The 19,561-nt window shown below is 41.2% G+C and overlaps 1 protein-coding gene and 1 non-coding gene across 2 annotated transcripts in view; one reads left to right on the forward strand and one right to left on the reverse strand.

Moving 5' to 3' along the window:
* The window catches only part of abca2 (ATP-binding cassette, sub-family A (ABC1), member 2), a 51,933-nt gene extending 33,393 nt beyond the window's left edge, over positions 1–18,540 (reverse strand). The window contains exons 1-13 of the mRNA XM_041938029.1: positions 18,254–18,540; positions 15,800–15,963; positions 15,015–15,136; positions 13,813–13,926; positions 10,975–11,196; positions 9,578–9,957; positions 8,108–8,267; positions 6,913–7,041; positions 6,627–6,794; positions 4,689–4,785; positions 2,551–2,724; positions 1,330–1,432; positions 917–1,031 (exon numbers count right to left, since the gene is read on the reverse strand). Of these exons, the coding sequence (XP_041793963.1) occupies positions 917–1,031; positions 1,330–1,432; positions 2,551–2,724; positions 4,689–4,785; positions 6,627–6,794; positions 6,913–7,041; positions 8,108–8,267; positions 9,578–9,957; positions 10,975–11,196; positions 13,813–13,926; positions 15,015–15,136; positions 15,800–15,963; positions 18,254–18,318 (2,013 nt within the window). The 5' untranslated portion in view covers positions 18,319–18,540. The remainder of the gene's footprint in view (positions 1–916; positions 1,032–1,329; positions 1,433–2,550; positions 2,725–4,688; positions 4,786–6,626; positions 6,795–6,912; positions 7,042–8,107; positions 8,268–9,577; positions 9,958–10,974; positions 11,197–13,812; positions 13,927–15,014; positions 15,137–15,799; positions 15,964–18,253) is intronic.
* trnae-uuc lies at positions 13,530–13,601 on the forward strand. Its single transcript has one exon. It is a non-coding gene; the product is annotated as a tRNA-Glu (tRNA).
* Positions 18,541–19,561: the final 1,021 nt, after the last annotated feature.

Below are 19,561 nucleotides of genomic sequence, written 5' to 3' on the forward strand. Positions count from 1 at the left end.
ACGTTCCATTAAACTGTCATATGTGGTTGGTTTTGACATTTGGCTGTCACGAGACCATTATAATTGTGTCATGAATAATTTCCTTGACCTCAATTACGGTGGTACAATTTGGACTTTTCATTGATGTCATTAAATGCTATTTCACTGTCAATGCCCCTTCAGTTTTGGAGTGCAATTCAGATAGCTTTAGTCTATTTATGGCTACTGAGTTAGCTCAGTTAGCTGTGCACCTAGTGCTCCTATTATCTGACTGTGCGCTAGCTGCACAGCTAACTGAGCTAAGTAGAAAGAATAGAGAGAGTGATAATGTTCAGCTGGAGTGGTTTTAAACATATGATCAGTATTCTGACTGAATGGATTAGGTATGCTGATGGGTAAGCGCTGTCCTGTGATATGAGATGTTGTGCATTTGACTATTTTCATGCCAATTGTTTTTCACTTTTTTATTTAAGAAATAATTTACTAAAATAGTATTCCAAGTATCATGACATACTGATGCCATACTAATTACATTACTTTGCTTATACATATTATATGCTACAACTGCTGCTACTTCTACTAAATATTAAAGGATACAGTTTGTGTTATTCTAGATTTTTCTTGTTACCAACAAATTCCACGAAAAAACAAAAACAACAATGTCCATCTGTCAATGCTCTCTGATTTCTCCACCCTGTCTGTGGCTCTCAGTCCCAAATCCATCAGTTCCTATTGAACTGAGCCTCAGTAATTTCCTAAAATAGCTGCTCATTGTGGATATTACCAAATGGTTTGGCTCTGCACATGGAATTTGTTGACCATAAGAAAAATAAAGCATATCACCAGACTCACTCTCTAAAAATGAAAAATAATAAAAGTAATACACATCATACTACTGGTCTGAAACTCCAGACTGATGATGATCATACAGTCTAACCTCTTTGAGCCGGTGCTCCTTCTCAGCCACAATGTGCTGAATCATCATGGCTACTGAGTAAACCCAGGAGATCACCATGCACAGAGGCATCATATGCTCAATCACAAACAGAAAACTGAAAAACAACAACAACACAAGGCATCAGGTAAAGACCAAATACGCATATTTTAAGACCACAGTGCATTTCAGTTGCATGGGATCATCTTCAATTCCTAACATGAACAAACGACACAAATAAAACAGATTTTTCAAATACGAAGAACCCACTTTATAGAAACATTTTGAAATACAAAATGCTTCATATAAAATATCTTTATGACAAACATGTTTTCCATCTCTGCCTAATGATTACTCAACATTATGACATAAACAGCACCACAAAAAAAGAGGACGGGACAGAGCCCACTTCTTACTCGTCTCTGGTGTAACATGGGTAGGGGAACATCTGAATGTAGTTACCAGGTTCCACCACATCATGGCCCACAAACGTGTTGATGATGGCTCTCTCTATCATATCTGGAGGACAGTTTGTGAAAGAGAGAAGAAAGTAAGAGAGAGCTACAAAAAGTGACACATATGCATTGCATTCACTTTGTGTGATCACATGTGATCTAAAGAAAACAAGCTGATCAGTTTTACCTAAATTCCACCAGCATGTCCACACCCCCAACAGAGGAAGCAATACAAAGCCCCTCACCCACACTTCCGACAAAGAGACCACATTACTCTGCTTCTATGCCAACTTACTCCCAGCTGATTAAAGGGGTGAAGCCATGAGAAAGAAAACAGTTAAAGTGAGGACAGATGAAGCTACATCAGCCCTACAGGAATGTTTTGAGTGCACAGACTGGCACACGTTCAGAGATTTTATGGAATAAACATCATCAGTGACATCACTTATCAGCAAAGGTGTTGATGTTGTGGTGATCACAAGGACGTTGCGTTATGCAGAGTAGCAGGGACCCTTTCTTAAAACAGATTTTTTTTTCATGTTACTGAGTTATGTTAATGCTTTAATGCAAAATTCTATGCAACTCCACTGTATTGGGGTGCATGGAACAAAAATCTCAATACCTGAACAAATAAAATCTAAATAATCTCCACTGACATATACCAAGCATTTGAGGTATTTTTGTAATTTTGGATGTGGCTTAAATGAACTGGACGTTGCTTGGCCGTCTCTGGGCCAGCTGGTCAGGCTGGGTCTTGACAGTTCGGATGCATCATCGTGGATCAGCTTTGTGTGTCAGATGAGCAGCTTCTCTGCTCTCTGTTTCCTGAATAAAAGATGACTTGCAGTGAGAAAGTGCTTCTGCTGCAGCTTGCATTGGCATCTTCACAGGTGCACCCACTTCCCAGTGCATAGTGGTAAGCACTTTACCAGAATAAATCCTCTTCTTAGTAAAACAAACCAAACAATGCACTTGACACCACAGTCTGGCTCTGGGTCTTGATTTATCACACAGGCTGTTGCCATCTGCAGACTGCATGAATACAATCCACTAAAATACTTCTTCTGATTCCAACCATGGAAGGAGTGCAGCGAATCAAATATAATCATCTAAATTATATATCATTTATAATAATCAAACATATATTCAGTACTAATGAGGCATTGCTTTCTAGTCACTTACCTTGGATCCAAACAAAACCATAGAGGAAGTAGAATTTCCCCCCGGTGTTGGGCCCAGGACGCCAGTAGGCCCGTCTGATTTCATTTGTCTTCTCTGTAAAGCTGGAATTTTGTCTAATTTTGTACATAACGTGGGGAGGCAGGGAGCCATCTTTGTTAGTCTGAAAAATGACACCTGAAAAAAAAAGAACATATAACCAATCAGCAGAGTCCTGGTGGCTCAAAGCATACCAACGCCACACTGTAGGTTCAAGGCCACTTTCTGCATGCTGCAAAACCTTGACTTTAATTCAGGTATGTTTGTCCTTTGGATATTTGCAGCACTGACTCTGTTCACAGTGAATTCTCCTTTTACTTGTTAACTACTACTTGTATGTGTAGTATCACAACACCATTGTGGCTCAGTTTGGTTCAGATGTTCACCTTATTTAAAAGCACTTTGTTCTTCAGCACACACATTTGTTCTCGTTTTCTTCATATTAATTTGGTTATGAAAACGCTGTAAAGTGCTTTTGCTGACATTTTTGATTTACAGGCATATTGAATACACATTTGCATTCAACTGAAAATGTATGTAGGCAATAAATAAGCCCTAAAAAGACCAACTGCTTTAACACCACTTGTGTAATAGACTACACTATTCGTAATTAGGCTTTAGTGTAACGTATATGGTCGAGCTAAACACAAAGCAGGTTAAAAAACACAAACAAATGAAGAAAAGTTCTTCAACATTTCGACAAAAACACATCAAGGAAAAAAGCTGCCAGTAAATAAACAGGAGGCCTGAAGAACAGATCGATCAGTTTGACAACATACATCAGGGTTCTTACACAAAACTACTATCTGTGTCTCTTTTTGTGTGTTTAAAAGATGAGAAAGCTATTGGCAAAATTTGAAAAGCTCTCTTGGCACAGAAGCAGGCACTTTTGAGATGGTCCCAACAGTTCAAGTGTTCAGCAAACGTTAACCTCCGGGGATGAACAATAAAGCTACGAGGTGCCAAAACTGCAGTTCCTGGAATGATCACTTTAGGCTGGTTCCAATCCCCATAGAACCCCACATTAAAATACCCAACTTCACAGCACTGGACCAAAAAACAGCTCTGGTCTCTAAAGCTAATTCACATGTTCATAACAACTCTGCAGGCTTGAATTTGTATATAATGTTAAGGCTTGAAGTTATGTGTAATTATGGGCATGGTTGCTTTGAGTGACAGCTTGCTGACTTCATCCGGCCTGCCTCAGCTCCACCCATGCTCCACTTCGTTGCCCATTTTTGGATTAGCTGGGAGATGGGGGAGTCAGGCACTGCCAAGATGTCGACAGGCGACGCTTCACAGTGGCTCTTTAGAAACCTGTGGGTGACGTCCATGTTTTATACCGTCCAGAGCATATAGAAATTATCTCCAGTAATACGGTTTCCGTGCAATCACTCCATCTTCAAACTAAAATGTACATTGTTAGGTTGTTATTTGTTTTCCAACACTAAATCACAGGCGTTCATCAGCTCTGTGTTTATACGTTGTCTAAGTGGTGAATTTTCTTTTTATTTGCTTGTATTCTGTCAGTTTGCAAGTGTTATCTTAAAGTCTCCTTCCTCTCAGACAGGTATTTATTGTTACTTGACCCAGATGTTTGTGTTTCACTGCAGACTGAAGTGCACATGTGCAGGGTTTGAAACTAGAATGCTTCACATTCATCTGCTGAAGGGGAAAATATCAAGTGCACAGGCAACTGAAAAACCAACTTACACATCCCCCTAACCCATACACAATCAGTACACAGCACACTCTGTATACACATACTGTGTACTTCAGCACATACATTCAATGCACACATACTAGAGTGTGCAGGTGTGACACTTGGGCTCCGCCTGTGTCTACCTTGCAAACACACTCCTTACTCGCAAAACCACTATACTCCAACATTGGGGTTTTTCTTCTGCATACAGCATCTTTATTTTGCTTTATTTTTATGTTTCTTTCTTGATTTTTATGTGTTTTGTATAGCATTTGCCTGTGCACTGGAAACGTTTTATACTAAAAAGAAAAAAGTGTGAAATATGTCCACTTCCGCAGCTCCACATGGTTTGTGCAAGAGCATAAAGAACCTGAACTGTCTGCAAGCATTTTGCACTCACTGGCAAACACAGACACGTTGTCCTGGTAGGCCTGGTTCAGGGTGTAGTTGACGATGCTGTCTTCGTCAGGAAAGCCTTTGAAGACATCCACACTGACCTGGAAGCAAAGAGCAAAGACAGAAATACTGTTTCACAGCAGAAATGCATTCATGAAAGAAACCAACCTCTACCAGTGAAAAGTTCCCCGTGCTACTGGCTGCAACACAAGCGCAGAGTATGATAGATCTCCAATCATTGCTTTACTCATTGTAGCCATAAAGTTCTGCTTTCACTTAACTTAACTAAAATGCATCAGGCTTGTTTAGATGTAGGAGAGGATGCCGGAAAGTTTTCTTCTGATGACTCTTCCATGAGGTCATATTTGTGCAGGTGTCACTGCACAGCAGAACAGTGCACCACCACTGCAGAGTCTGCTAATGTCTTCTGCCGTTAAACGAGGGGGTTATGTGAAATCTAGTTCTCTCATCAAGTTTTCTTGGTCTTCCAGACCTCAGTATGCCCTCTGCCATTCCTGTTCACTACAATTTCTTCATTACATTACAAACTGAGGAAATAGCTACCTGAAGATGCTTTGCTATCTTCTTTTAGCCCTCTCCTGCTTTGTAGGCATCAGTTATTCTAGTTTTCAGACTACTAGGCAGTTGCTTAGAGGAGCTGATGGCTGCTGATTGTTCAGACAAGGTTTGGGAAGGCAGAGTATTTCTAAGGCTTTGGAATTTGCATCACCTGGCCTTTTCTAACGATGGCTGTGAACAAGCCACAGCCTGAACAAGCTGATAAAGGTCTAAGACCTTGGTAAAAGTTATCTGTGAGCTCAAATCTCCTGGAGTGCCCAAACTTCTGATGGGTGCTCCGTTCCTTTTTTTTTTTTTTACTTTAAAATGATATAATACACTAATCTGGCTTGCCTTTCACAGTTCACCTTCTACTCACTTAACTATTCACAGTCCAGACTTTTCATTTAACTGTATTAAAGGAAAGTCATTCGAAGTTTAAAGAATCCAAAAAAAGGGAAGTTAGCAATTTGATCACACTTCATTCATTAATTTTAGATTAAATTTTGAAATTTTAAAGTATGTCCTATAAAGTCTCAGTCTCTGCTCAGACCAGGGTGGTAGATATGCTATTGTAACAGATCTATTAAACATCACAAGCAAGCTTTCTAGCTGATCTAGGTCCATACATTTCTAAGCTCGTGGAGGGATCCCTTTAGCTCAGTGATCGTCAACTGGCATCCAGGTATCCAGCATCAAACCATCAAACCGCTTGGCTCCCAGGCTGGTCATTCCCTGGAGCCAAGAGCAGCGCGCTGGCCGGACTACAGGAGGTTGCCGGAGAATCATGAAACTTGTCTGTTAGATGCAAGAGGCGTCACTTCGGTTTATTTTAGTACTTTTGTTTACTGCCTCCTTGTGAAGGTTTGAAAGTTGAGTACTTAATAATATCCAATCATATTCATGCAGGTGTACAGCACGGACATCATAATTCGACTTCCTGCTGCACCTCCTCCTTTTGTGGTATGTCTTATAACTCAGATGTATTGTTCATGTATGTGTTGATTAAGGGGAATTAGTTCTCTCGACAGCATTCTCATCGCTGTTCAGATTTCTTCCAGAGCTGTACAACTGTGCAACCATTTACTATCAGCCTATATCTTCTACAGAGACCTTTATAACAAACAGATGAGCTGATGATGAACTGATGAAGTCATTACTTTTAACTTTTTGGATTTCTCTGTTCTCTAATGTGTGTTCAAGACCTCTCAGCAGCATCAGGTGGTGTTCAGGTGTTTCAGCTCACTCATGCATGTGAGGCATGTCCTGTGCAGTTGGCTTGCCGTTGCTGGTAGTTGATTGGTCATCATTGTGATTATAAATATACTAAAGATCAGCCTGACACCAATTTGTGATATCCTTTTTTTGTCTACACCATACTGACCTTGGACATGAAGCGTGTCCAGCCGCAGGCAGCGTTGTCGATGGTGTCCAGCTGCTCCAGCAGGGTGGAGGTGTTAGGAAGACTGTAGTTCCCTTCCATCAGACCCTGCATCAAGTCACTGTCTGTGCCATTCAACAACTCAGGGTGCTGCTGAAGCTCTGAGGACAGCTGTAGAAAGACGAGAAAGAGGATGGACAACATGTTCGCCATCCCATGACGAATTCTTCTCAACCTGAGAGTACTGCATCACTAACAGTGTCAAAAAACGACATGTATCTGAGTCTACCTGCTGTAGCCACACCAGGTGGTTGTGCAGGCGGCCCTCCTCCAGGAAAGTCCTGAGCTGGGCGGAGATGTTGAGCCACACACGGGTGTAGTGTGTAACATTCCCGACGAAAGCAAATGTCTCATTTGCCTAAATGAAAAAAGTTCACAAAGTTCACAAATCAGTAGCAATTCAGCCACTTTGTCAATATGGTTTACTCTTCTTTCTTCCTCCAACGCCTCCCTCCACACTCACCACCATCATCCGCCCACTTGCTCAGATAAGAGACCTAAATAGCTGCTGCGAGTGGTAAGTCTGTGGTAATCAGTGGATGTTTGTGCTAATGGCACAGAGAGGCCAGCTGCATTCCATGCTACAGAGCCAGGTTAACCAGGTGGCTTCATGAGAACCCAGCATACTGTACAACACATGACTAATGTCTTCAGAATAAAAATGATGAAACCACAGTTTGTTCCATGGTCTTATATAATTCATGCTGCTAATTCATGGAGTGTCTGGTTCTTGATGTAGCATATGTCAGAGTAAATGAAACTGCATAATATAATAGTCTAACATAAAATATCAGGGGGAAATAAAGTAATGAACATTAAAGCACAAAGCTGATTTTATTCTATATTATTTGAGATTTGCGGGTCAAGGTTCACCAAAGCTGCTGGATTTTGGCCCTATGAGTGAATCCACTGATGCCATTAAATAGATTTAATCATGAAATTTAGCTGCTGGTGTCACCAGGCCTTTATGCTTTTAAGCAAAATCAGATCTTTCTTCAGTCTTCATTTTGTCAAAATAATCCTAAATCAAGGTCTACTTACTCCTTTTCACCTGAACTTTCAATGTCATGGTCTTCATCTTTAATGAAAACAGCTGAAAACTGTGAGATACAGCTGAAAGCTCTTCAGAAAGCTAATATGTGGAAATTGAACGTTTTTTAATTTCATTAAATTTTATAATTTTTGTATCAAATAATGAGGGTCAACTTTAGCACAGATAATAAAAGTGATGAACAAAGAGAGATTTTTCACCCAGCAGTTCCCCTTAGCTCAGTCTGTCATCATAACAACTTCACAAGTTGAACGCCCCCCCCCTTGCAGCTGTAACCATAATTCTTCAGCATGGAGCACAGTGAAAGAGCTTCATCAGTGAGAATAAAGTGAACAATTCCACTCATCCACCAAAGACAGTGCTGTCTACTTGCCTTTTGTATCACTTTATCCACCTGAGAGCCGATGGGGGAGTAGAGGATCTTGGGATTTGTAGTCATCAAGTGAACCAGTAGGCCCAGGTTCCTCTGTTCTTTGCTGGTGAATCCCAGAGAACTCATATTTCCCTGCTTCAAAGCCTCCGGTTCAATGATCCTGTAACAAGGCCATTCACTTTACTTGCAAGTCACAGTAGTTGGGCATTAGATCTGCAGTATATATGTTATCTGTCACGGGTTGTTGAAATTAATAAAAATGAAATGAAAGAATTATCTGCACAAATCACACCACAGTTTTACTGAGCTCATATCTCACTGCTCCCAATACACAGTTCTTAAACCTATCACAGCTGCAATGACTGTATTAACTGCAAAGAAATTCTTCCTAGGAGTTTCTCAATTCATGCTTAATCTTATATTGAATGCAAATATGATACAAACACAAAAGAAAGTGAGCACTAATCAGTTCTAAAGACTGACACATCAATCCAGTTCTGATAATTACAATTTTTTAGCTAGTTTGTTGGGAAGAGAAACACAAGCAGTCAGACAGACTGTAAACAAGCCAACAGCTTTTCTGAGTTATCTAAACATTAAAAATCTCAAAAACTGACAGTATAAACACCTGAAACGTAGGTAAAATTCCCTCGTTGCACAGGAAGATTGTGTACAACTACAGGAAGTGCAGTAGCTGAAAGGTGAAGGAGGAGGGGGTGGATATTTACAAAGGTCTGTCTTTATTATCTCTCTCTTCTCTTTATTCAAAGCTGAATTCTGCTGGGGTTTTTTTTTTTTTTTTTTCGGCAACCTTGGTGCACAATTGGCACAGGACTTGATGCTCTTTTTAGATGCACTTTAGATATTAGTCTCTGAATGTAATGAAACATTTTAGAGCTCAACCAGAACTGAAACTGTAGGTAAAGACTCTGAGAGGGAACAGGACAGAAAGTGTAATTCTCAAGAACTGACCCCAAACCAAAGGGGAAGAAACTTCTCTTCAGAGGAACTCAACTTTAAGGTTACACTATCGCAATGCTCACCTGTGTGGTCTACTCAAGAAACAAAATCAGTGACACAAATCAAATCAGACTGATTAAAAACTCAGGTTTTATATTTTGATGTAAAAAATCTTTACAAGGATTTTCATTACTTTTAGTGACCACTTTTTGGTCACTATTTATTTTATTTACTCAAATAGTTCTCTATATCTATGTTTAAAATGTTTATAAAATGTTTCAGGGTTAGGGTGGATACTCTGACTGCTTCTGTTTGTTGTCCCTTTAGGTGTATTTTTAGCATTGTTGTTGGTCTCTGCCGATGCCAGATACAATTTGTTCTTTAGATGTAATGAATAGGAAGCATTCTTTAAATTGTGCCTCGTTTCACTTTTCTCCATAGCAATGTGAGAAAAGATGTTCTTCACATAGACTTGGCTATTATCTTGTCATTCAGTTTTCTCTCACCCACCTGTTGTTCCCACACAGAATTGGCTGCAGTCCGGCCCACAGCTGTACGAATGCTGAAAACTGAGAATGAGGGTTCTCTGCTTCCTCCTTCCCTTTCCCTCCTCCTGCACCTCCTACACCTCCCTCTGCTCCTTCCTCCCCCTCCTCCCCGGGGATGTCGGTCGTGTTGGGGCCCCAGGTGGTGGCGTTCAGGGGCCAGGTCACGTTTGTGGGGGAGGCCGGAGTTCGTCCGATACAGGCTCCTTTGGGCAGCAGGCGGGCCAGGCCGGAGAGCAGGTCCACATCCTTGAGGAGCCTCTCAACATCGGCCAGGTCCTTCAATAAGGCCCCGAGGTGGGACTGAGAGAGGGGAACCAAGGAGTTGGGCTGGTCCAGGTGAAGCTGGTGGGGGGAGGGTGGAGGAGGAGGAGATGGAGGGAGAGAGCTGGTGAGCAAATATAAAGAAGTCGGGCCCTCAGTCATATGTAACATCTCGTTTATCAATCTAAACTCTGAAATGCTTTTGTGTCTGGATGAGCTACAGCTGGAATGATTGCTTAATTTTGATGCGTTTCCATTTTTTTGAGTCTCTATTCTAATTTCTCAATGCTACATAGTAAGTTTATGTCAGTGATTTGTGAATTCTGGTCTGAAGATTGTATTGTGAAGGATGCTTTAGTTGGGTTTTTTCCATTCTCTCTTTGTCGCTTGAAAAACTCTAAAAAAATTAAAAAATTCTGGGGTCTCTTTTAAGCCCATGTGGCCCAGCAGAGGTAGAATAAACATTTCATTCATTCATCTGAACACACCCAAATGACGGGGTTAAACTGCAGCAGCCGGCTGCTTTTTAATTCTTTTTACTTTTTATCTCCACTGTGCCTCTCATTTGTATTTCTTGGTGTCTATCTCTTTGCTTGAACTACACTATAAATGAGGTCTCTACATCACTGTATTTCCAAACTGAAATAAAGGTTGAATGAATGAATGACCATGCACCTTAGCTGCTTCAGGTGCACACAACAACCTCAAAATGGAGAAAACCTTTTATTTTCACCTTTGAATGTCAGACAATGATATTCTTGTTCTTCTGGAATAAAAACAACAGTCCTTGGCGTGACTCCTCTGCTGTGAATTTTATCAGACAACATGCTTAGCTGATATAAGGACTACAGAAATTTAGACCATGTATTTGACTTCTTGACCCCTACCAGTTTCAGATTTTTCAGGTTGTTGCTTTTTTTTATACCAAGAAAACAGCATCAAAAGTGAAAGGTACGTTCCATTAGGCAACTAAAGCCTCACTCTCCTTCTCCAACTTCACTGACTCTCTTCCCTCTCTAAGGTCCTGGATTAACAGAATCTATTTTTCTTTGCAGCTGGTGGAAGCAGGGGCTCTGTAGCTAAATGTTCCTGCTGTACCTTCTCAGTGACGCTCTGTGTGTTGATCTGCTCTCTCAGCTCGACGCTCATCTGCCTGAAGCGCTCTGACCTTTGACCCTCCCCTCTGCTGCAAACTGTGCTGCGGTAGGCCTGCAGCACCGGTCGCTGCTTCTCAGGCACCAACAGGATCTTACTGAGCTCACTGGCCTCGCCTTCCCCACAGGTGAGGACCTCCAGCATGGCTCCAGTCAGGAGGACCCCCTATGGAAGACAGAATCAGTTCATTTAATGATCCAGCAGAGAAGTTCAACCTGTCTACTTTCACACCTCCATGCACCACTCCATTCAGAATACACTGTCAAAAGCAGCACCCTCAATTCCAGCTTTGGGAGGGGGTGTCAGATGCTGCCAGTGCAAAAGAAACTACAGGTAGCTGACGTATGTTCTGCACTTTTCTGCTGGGCCTTCTGTTGAGTACATGGGCTCCAGAATGATATTCCAATTACCCAGCGAGGCACAGGACTTTCTCAGTTGCCTGGAATTAAATAGTGAAGAGCCTCCTCTGACATGATTGTGAGAGTAACAGCTTGTTCTAATCAAACTGGAAGACTGCTCCTGTGTCTGAAGAAACTACAGGTTTTGGCCTAAATCGACAATTGGATATTGTTTATTCAGCGTTAGAATCAAAAATATCTCTTGATGCTGGTTTAACATTTAGTCTGGCATCACTGGCCACATTTACACTGCATTATTTCAAAGATGCCTTCTTACATGTGTCACAGCAGGCTGAAACACTGCTGCAGCTAATAAATTAATCATCAGTGAATACATGCTTGCTAGTTGACATATCTATAGTAAATCAGATTGACTTATCAATTTCATCGGCCACGGCTGGGTTAACCATGCTGTGATTGAGTCTGTTTGAGCCACAGTGAAGAGAAACAGACCTCTCTGTTCTTTTGCTGCTGATATTCAGGTTAGTCAAATGCAGGTGTAACTGGTTGTGGCTTACTGACACAACTAAATGTCGCAGAGCCGTCATTCATGTTATTAGATCCACCTTTTCATGCTTTGACCATGAAGATCAAGTCAGTGAGCACACTGAGAAAGATGCTTCAGGAAACTCAACTTTCTGACCTCCGGATCAATTTTGGCATAAGACCCCCCCCTGAAACATAGCTTTCCAGGGCAGTTCACTACTGAATGACAGAATAGTCCACAGTATGACTGAAACATCTCTACAGCATTATTGATGGTAGAAACCCTTTAGGTTGACTTGAACCATTGTTTCCTGTGGAGAGAGAGATGATCTTAGGTGTTGCACATCACTTTTTTTTTTTTACACCTCACTGTTCAAACTGACTGAACCAAATATTGCATTTTCCCATAATAGACACACCTATACAGTCAGTGCTGGGGTACAGAACGGGTGAAAGAAATATTTCAATCACAGAATCAGTGGCTGAGGGGTGATACTAATGCTACTAGGATAACAGTGAATCGGAAATTGAGTTTATCCTGCTGTCCCGGTCTTCTGATGTTTTTTTCATTTTTTCTGAAAGAGATCAGAGATCCTGATCCAAAGAATTCATCAATAATGACTCAATTTAAAATAGGATATGTGCTATATGCTACTATAAAAGGTATCAACTCAATGAATAAAAAAAAACATTCTATAAAGCAATGTTCTTCTTCTGATTGAGTTCTATTGAATTTTTTTTTTTCCCGATATTAATGATTTCAGAAAATGCGTGCATCTAACGACATGGTTCAGTCCGTCCTGAGAGTGATTGTGGATTAGCTTGCCAACCCCTGGGAATGACCCAAACAGACCATAATTCATAGTTCGCCCACACTACAGGAGCAGACGCTCATGGAGACTCACTGAGCTTGTGTATTAGATGCAAGGGTCATCGCTTGGGTTTATTTTCATTGGCCAACTGTTGTATTGAGTCTTTCTCAACTTTTTGATGTTACTTAAAAGTGCAGCTTCAACAGTGAGCTGGCACTTGAAGTAATGTAGTGAGGACCGCTGCATATTCAGGATATAAATAGACGGCAATATGTTATGAAGTGTAACGTTTTCTATTTTGAAAGACATTTTTTACCCTATGGTTGACATCGTTTGTCATGGTGATGCTAACTGCTGGAGAGTGTTGTGTGTTGTTGCTGCCACTGGAGAATTTGCTGTCACCTCCTAAATAATAGTTTGATGTGAAATGTTCCGGACCTCTGACCTATCAGATGCAGACCTTTAAGTAATGAGAACGCCTGTTAAATACGCTGCAGATACAGTGTGTGGCACTGCAGGATCTCCACACTGACTGCACCCAACCCAGCAGAGAGTACGACTCAGATCTCTCATTATCATCGAGTGTGTTGACAGTGGTTTAAAACAGGGTTTCTTTTGTCAGAGCGCACAAACAACTTTTACTTTAATGCCACTTAGAATCATGAATTATTGAACACAGCTAAAACCAGACAATTCTTCAGGGCCTTTGTCCTGTCAACATGATTGCTAACACTAACAGCAGTCGACCAGCTAACAGCTTTGGACCTTGGTGTTCTGATATGCGCCCCTGTGTTTGTGCATATCCCATATGGTCTAGTGGTTAGGATTCCTGGTTTTCACCCAGGCGGCCCGGGTTCGACTCCCGGTATGGGAACTCTCTTTGGGGGCAGCCGTGGCCTAGCACACCTAGGGTGTGGTGGATTATTACTCCATCAGCAGGCAGGCTGATGTGCCCTTGAGCAAGGGACTTAAGCCCCCAATATGCTATCTGCTTGATTGCATCACTGCTCCTGTGTGTGGTTTTTCAAACAGAGATGGGTGATCAATGAAGTAAATAAAAAAAAAAAAATGTGTGTATGAACTACCTCCAGACGAAGAACTTTGTCTCCAGGTTGTTGACTGGTGTCTTTTGCCCCCTGAATCCAACTTTGAGCCCCTCCTCCATCTCTGAGTGATGACCCAAAGAGAAGACTGTACACCTACAGGACACACACACACAAAATATGGACGTTGGTACATGCAGCATGAATACATGAGAATCATTCATCTTTATTTCTGTCTCACTGGCAACCTGTGTGATCTCAGGTCAGCAGGTTGAATGTAGAGTGAAACTGAAGCTTGAATAAAGGCTTTGCATGGAGCTTGAGGAGCTTGGAGCTGATCAGTGCCTCAGTGCACTGATCAATCTTGGAGCTAAAATTTCAGTGTGCAACTGCTTTGGCAAGGGCACATGCTCTAATTTAGTCTCTCCTTCAGCTTCAGTGCACAGTATGTCACCAGATCCCAACCTGACTACAATAAATACTGCTAGTCCATCGCAGTTAAGTCCCAGTTTTCCAGTGGAGAGCTGCATTTTATTTCACAAGCCTGCACCAAAACAGAGCTCTAAATATGCACAGTGGAGATGAAATACAGATAAGATTAAGGTTATTAAAGTATATTCATATTTTTCATTGTTTAAAGCACATATTTTCTGTTCACTCTTCCTCACTGACTTCCTTGCCAAAATTACAGAGCATTCACTGCTAGCAGCCTCTTGCTGACAAATATTTGTAGGATAATTAGCATTTCCATTTCCTGTTTGCACCACTGTTGAGTTTGTAATGGATGTAGATGTGTGCTCTTCCTGGGACAGATGTGTGCAGGTGTTACTGTTAGGCATCAGGCTGTTATCAGTGCACTGTTTTAAATATGTGAGGATTGTTTGAGTTGATTAACTAAACCTACTGCAGAATTCAGTGTTGATGCATGTTTTCAGTTGAGTAATTCATCAACACTGATGACTTTAATTAGCTCAGCTGCACTTCAGCTGCTAATCAACCCCTTCAGACTCTGCATCCGCGGAGACGGACATAAATTCTTTCTTGGTTTCAGCGAATGAAAATGCACTGTTAAAAAATCTGACATTGACTCAAACTAACCAATGACAGCCAAGTTTGCCAGCTGACAGAGAAAGAAGACCTGCCTTACAGACACAACAGGAAGAGAAGAAAGAAACTGAAAATACACTGAGAAGAACAGACAAAGAAGCTATCTGTGTGTTACAGTCACAGTAACAGTTGATCACCTCTCTGAGATTGACTGGAGTGTTGAGCAGCAGGCTGGCGGTGGAGTTGGACAGGGAAAGGTTGTTGACCAGGAACTGCTGGAAAAGTGATTGGTTCTTCAACACACTCGCCAGTGTGAAGCCTGCATCCAACACACACACACATGCACGCACGCACGCACGCACGCACGCACGCACGCACGCACGCACGCACACACACACACAGAAATTTATCTTTCTGTTACTGGACGGATATTTCATTGACTGAAATGAGAGCTCTAAACTGCTTCCAAACAACATCTAACAGTGGTCAGTCTATACATTAAAACGTCTTCTGATGTACACAACACAACTGATCTCGAGGAGTGCAATTTTAGTGAGTCAGTCTTCCTGGAGTAGTATCTTTGATAGTATATAATATATTGTGAAGACTAATTTGGAATTAGACTCTTAAAATTAGAGAAAAGATGATGATGTTGACTGAAGCCAAAGTGCACCCGACTGACATGGCATCTTTTTCTGCACCAGCTCTCCACCAACTCTCATCCGTATTGGTCAATTACATTACTTAAAGCAGCTGGGTTGAGAAATGCCAACTCCACTTACCTTGCATTTTCAAGAGGAAGGCAGCCGCCTCTATGAATTAACTAAATTGTTGAACATACCAAATTAGGTCAATTAGAGAGTCATAATATCAGTTTCTTGTCCAGCCCTGATATATGATATACCACTTAAATGATGACAGAAACTTCAAAGAGAAAGTCATTGCACCAACACGTTAGTTAATGCTTGGCTGCGTGTCAGACCTTGGCTGTTGTTGAAGTTGCAGTCCAGTGGTAAAGGGGTGGAGCTGAGACTCTCCAGGTGCTGCTGCAGGGTCTCCAGCTCTTGGCCCAAACCGGGCCAGTCAGAGGTGAAGAGTCGATTCTGTTCAACCACCTCACTGATCCGCTCCAGCAGCTGGGTCACACTGACAAAAAGATGCAGACATTAAAACATGTAAAACTGCACAAGCAGAAATACAGTGTCATGTTAGTCCTTTTCTTCAAGATCTCTTCAAGGAATCACACTCCAAAGTATCGAGAGAAATTGTTATTATAGTGCAGGATACATTTTAGGTTGATGTGAGAAGAACAAAGTGAGGGATAGAAGGACAGAGCAAAAAAAGTGTAAGAAGATGGACATTGCTGAGACATGTAGGTCTTAACAATCTATTTCTATTAAAAATAATGGATTATGACTGACATTTAAACATTCAGTAGTAAAGAACACTAAAGAAAACGTTGTGTATACTGGTGCTGCAGCAGCTTGCACAGATACCGTGTACCACTGCTATAGTGGTGCAAAATATAAATATAGGCTAATTAATACATGTAAGCTCTGCAGTTCTGCTCTCCCACTGCATACTCAAAAAGCCTAATACACATCTTTAAACTCAAATAAACACGAAGAAGACTACACACAAAGTGTCAGTTCTCATTTATCAAGTCCTTTCACAGTTCTTGTATCACTGAGGCTGTGGCTGAGGATGCACAGTGGGTTGATGTGAGAATGGGGTTTAGAGAGTTGCTAGTTGGCTGCAACGCTCAAAATATACCAATCTGTAGAAAAGCCCAAAAGTTAAGTTGTCGCTAAATCCTGATGACATGTGACATGCTTTCCACGCTGTGGAAACAAGTTGGTGCGAGGTGGTGGAATCATACGTAAACATAATCGAGTGGAAACACCTTCCATGTCTATGCAGGATTTGTAGAGCTCGCCGGCAAGCGTGTGGCCTTCACCCATGAGGCCCACAAGCCTGAAAGAACTACACAAACTTCTTGTGCATCTCAGGGGAGGATGGGGACATGAGATTTGTGTGGTCCATGTTCAAAGCCTCCATTGAAGAGGCAGCTGGTAGGAGCTGTGGTCACATCGGCCATCGATGGATGTCATGGTGGAAAACCTAAGAACAACTGGTGAACATCAGCAGTGAAGAAAGCTGGCAGACTGAAGAAGGAGGCCTTTGCGACTTGGTGCTGCAGCTAGGTACTGAGGGACCAGGAGGGCTGCTGCTCCGACAGTCACTGAAGCAAAAACCTGGGTGTGGGAGTTCGGGGGGCTAATGAGAAGGACTTTTGGTTGACTTCAAATAAGTTCTGGGAGGGAGGGAAAGCAGGGCTTGGCTCAGGCTGAGTTCAGCAGGGAAGAGGACATTTGTTTGTGGACTTGGAGAAAGCTGATGACCGTGTCCCCCGAGGAACCCTGTGGAGGGTATGCAGGACTAGGGGGCACTGGGGATATTGCTATGAGTCTTTGTTTGACCTAAGTGTGAGCTGTGTCTGTATTCAGGTATCTGGGATTCCTTTTTGAATAGAAACTCCAAACTCTCTGCAGGAAGAATGTGAATATGTTCACATTAATGTGACACACACACAAACCCCTATGTATAGTGCAGGTCTGTCTCTTTATGCTACTTGTGTACTGTCCTGTCTGTCCTTGAAATGGCAGTCAGGTTGCATCTTAACCACAGACCAGCCAGAGTAATGTGAGTGTTATTGAGTATAAATTCATACCCTTACAGTGTTATACAGATCTGTTACATGCAACCTGGCAGTTATTTGTATAATAAGTGATTTAAAGGTACATAGAATTATTGTCTCTCCTTAGTACAAATTTCAGTCTACTGTGCATGCATTTTCATATTGGCTGTACTGTTGTGTGTTGCATCCTCTGAAAAGTACCCAATCACAGGATACGAATTGAGCAGCAAAAACAGTACTTCTTTACACATTTATTGGTAAATTATTTATGAGACAGTTTTTAAGTGCTCACATGCAACTGTCGCTAATAACTTTAATCACAGAAATAATGCAGAAATCAAGTACTTCTTGATTTCTGCATTAGACTGTTGGACTTTCTGTAGGTGGTCTTTTTAATTGATTCATATATAGTCTCATGTGTATTAGAATTAATATACATTAATATAAAACAATTACTATATTGTCAATGTTTTTTTTACATTTAAAAGCTCATCTGAACAGATGTTGTGTGTTCTTGGCTATGGAGAGATTGTGCTTGGCATGATATCAGCATAAGCGCTGGTTACATTCTTGCAAGACAACTATCCACAAAACAGGTCAGACTTTACAAATTAAATCATTTCTGAAAATGGAAGACTGCATGTTGAGATAATGTTTATGTTGTGACCTGATGTTGCGGAGACACTGAAGACTGCAAGTGAGACAATGCAGCGACGAGACAGAACAAACTCTACTCACGTGGAGTTTTTGTACTGCAGGAAACCAAATTCATCCCGTTGTCCGTCTGGGCACAGCGACTGCATGATGGGAATGATGCCAGCGGAGGTGAGAGGGGCTGCGCTGTAAAAGGCTGGACATGAGGGAGGAAAAACAGGGGCAGACAGACAAAAAGAGAAAAGACAAAACCACAAAGGAAAAGGATGTGGCAGAGGCAGGCGGGAGAGTGGCCCGGGAATACAGAGGACACAGATATAGAAAAAGAAGATGAGGACCAACAGGTAGGGGGTTTGTCATGAAAAGAAAAGCACAGGACCAAACAGAACAATGAGAATGAAAAAGCAGAGGGAGAGATTCTGTGTTAGAGTTGGAAAGAAGAAAGATGTCAGACGAGGCACCTGAAAAGCAGCACAGCAGCTCAAGGCAGAGAGGCTCCCACATGTCAATGCTGAATACACAGGCCTGTTACAAAATGATGCAAAAAAAAAAAAAAAAAAAAAATGTCCTGTGATATTTTGCCTTTTCAATCAATAAATGTGGACTGGATGAGCTCTCAATCAGGAAGAAAAGTGTTGTTGCTGATTCTTGCCTATGATTTTGGATCCATACATTCACCCACAAAACCACTTCCTATTGTCCTCCAGCTCATCCCCTCCCTCATAGCATCCATGTTCTGCACTTATCCCTTTCTGAGATATACAAGTTAATCTATATATAACATATATAAAGGGGTCACTAATGATTAATGATGTAACACAGTTGAGATTATTTAAATTATAACTTTATGTTTTATATGAATACAGTATATGATTAAAGTGGAGCTTTAATGTGTAGTATTTAAGTGAACTATCTATTTATCACAACCTCAATTCTAAAAAAAAAAACTTGGGACGCTGTAAAACACAGAAAAAATCGAATGTGTGCTCAATTGAAAACAGTACAAAGACAATATATTTAACTTTTTACCTCATCAGCTTCATTTGGTTTCTGCTTATTCTGAATTTGATGCAGCAACACGTTTCAAACACGTTGGGACAGGAGCATCAAAAAACTGGGGATACCCTCATATACTGATTATAAAGGCTAAATGAGGGAAGTTAAATAAGAATGTTACACGTTGGCTCTTATGGAAATGTAATCTACAAATCATGGCTCTTCTTAAAGGAAGATTTAAAATGTCTCAATAACGGAAATTAAAACGAAATGAGGCACAATAAAATAGACAATGTTAATTGTGTTTCCTTTTTATGTGGCCATATGCTGTCATAATACCATGAAAAACTTTTTTTTTTTAATTTTATGCAACAATTTACTAATCAGATTCACAGG

This window comes from Chelmon rostratus, chromosome 5, assembly GCF_017976325.1.
Source record: "Chelmon rostratus isolate fCheRos1 chromosome 5, fCheRos1.pri, whole genome shotgun sequence".
In the NCBI taxonomy this organism is placed as follows: Eukaryota; Metazoa; Chordata; class Actinopteri; order Chaetodontiformes; family Chaetodontidae; genus Chelmon; species Chelmon rostratus.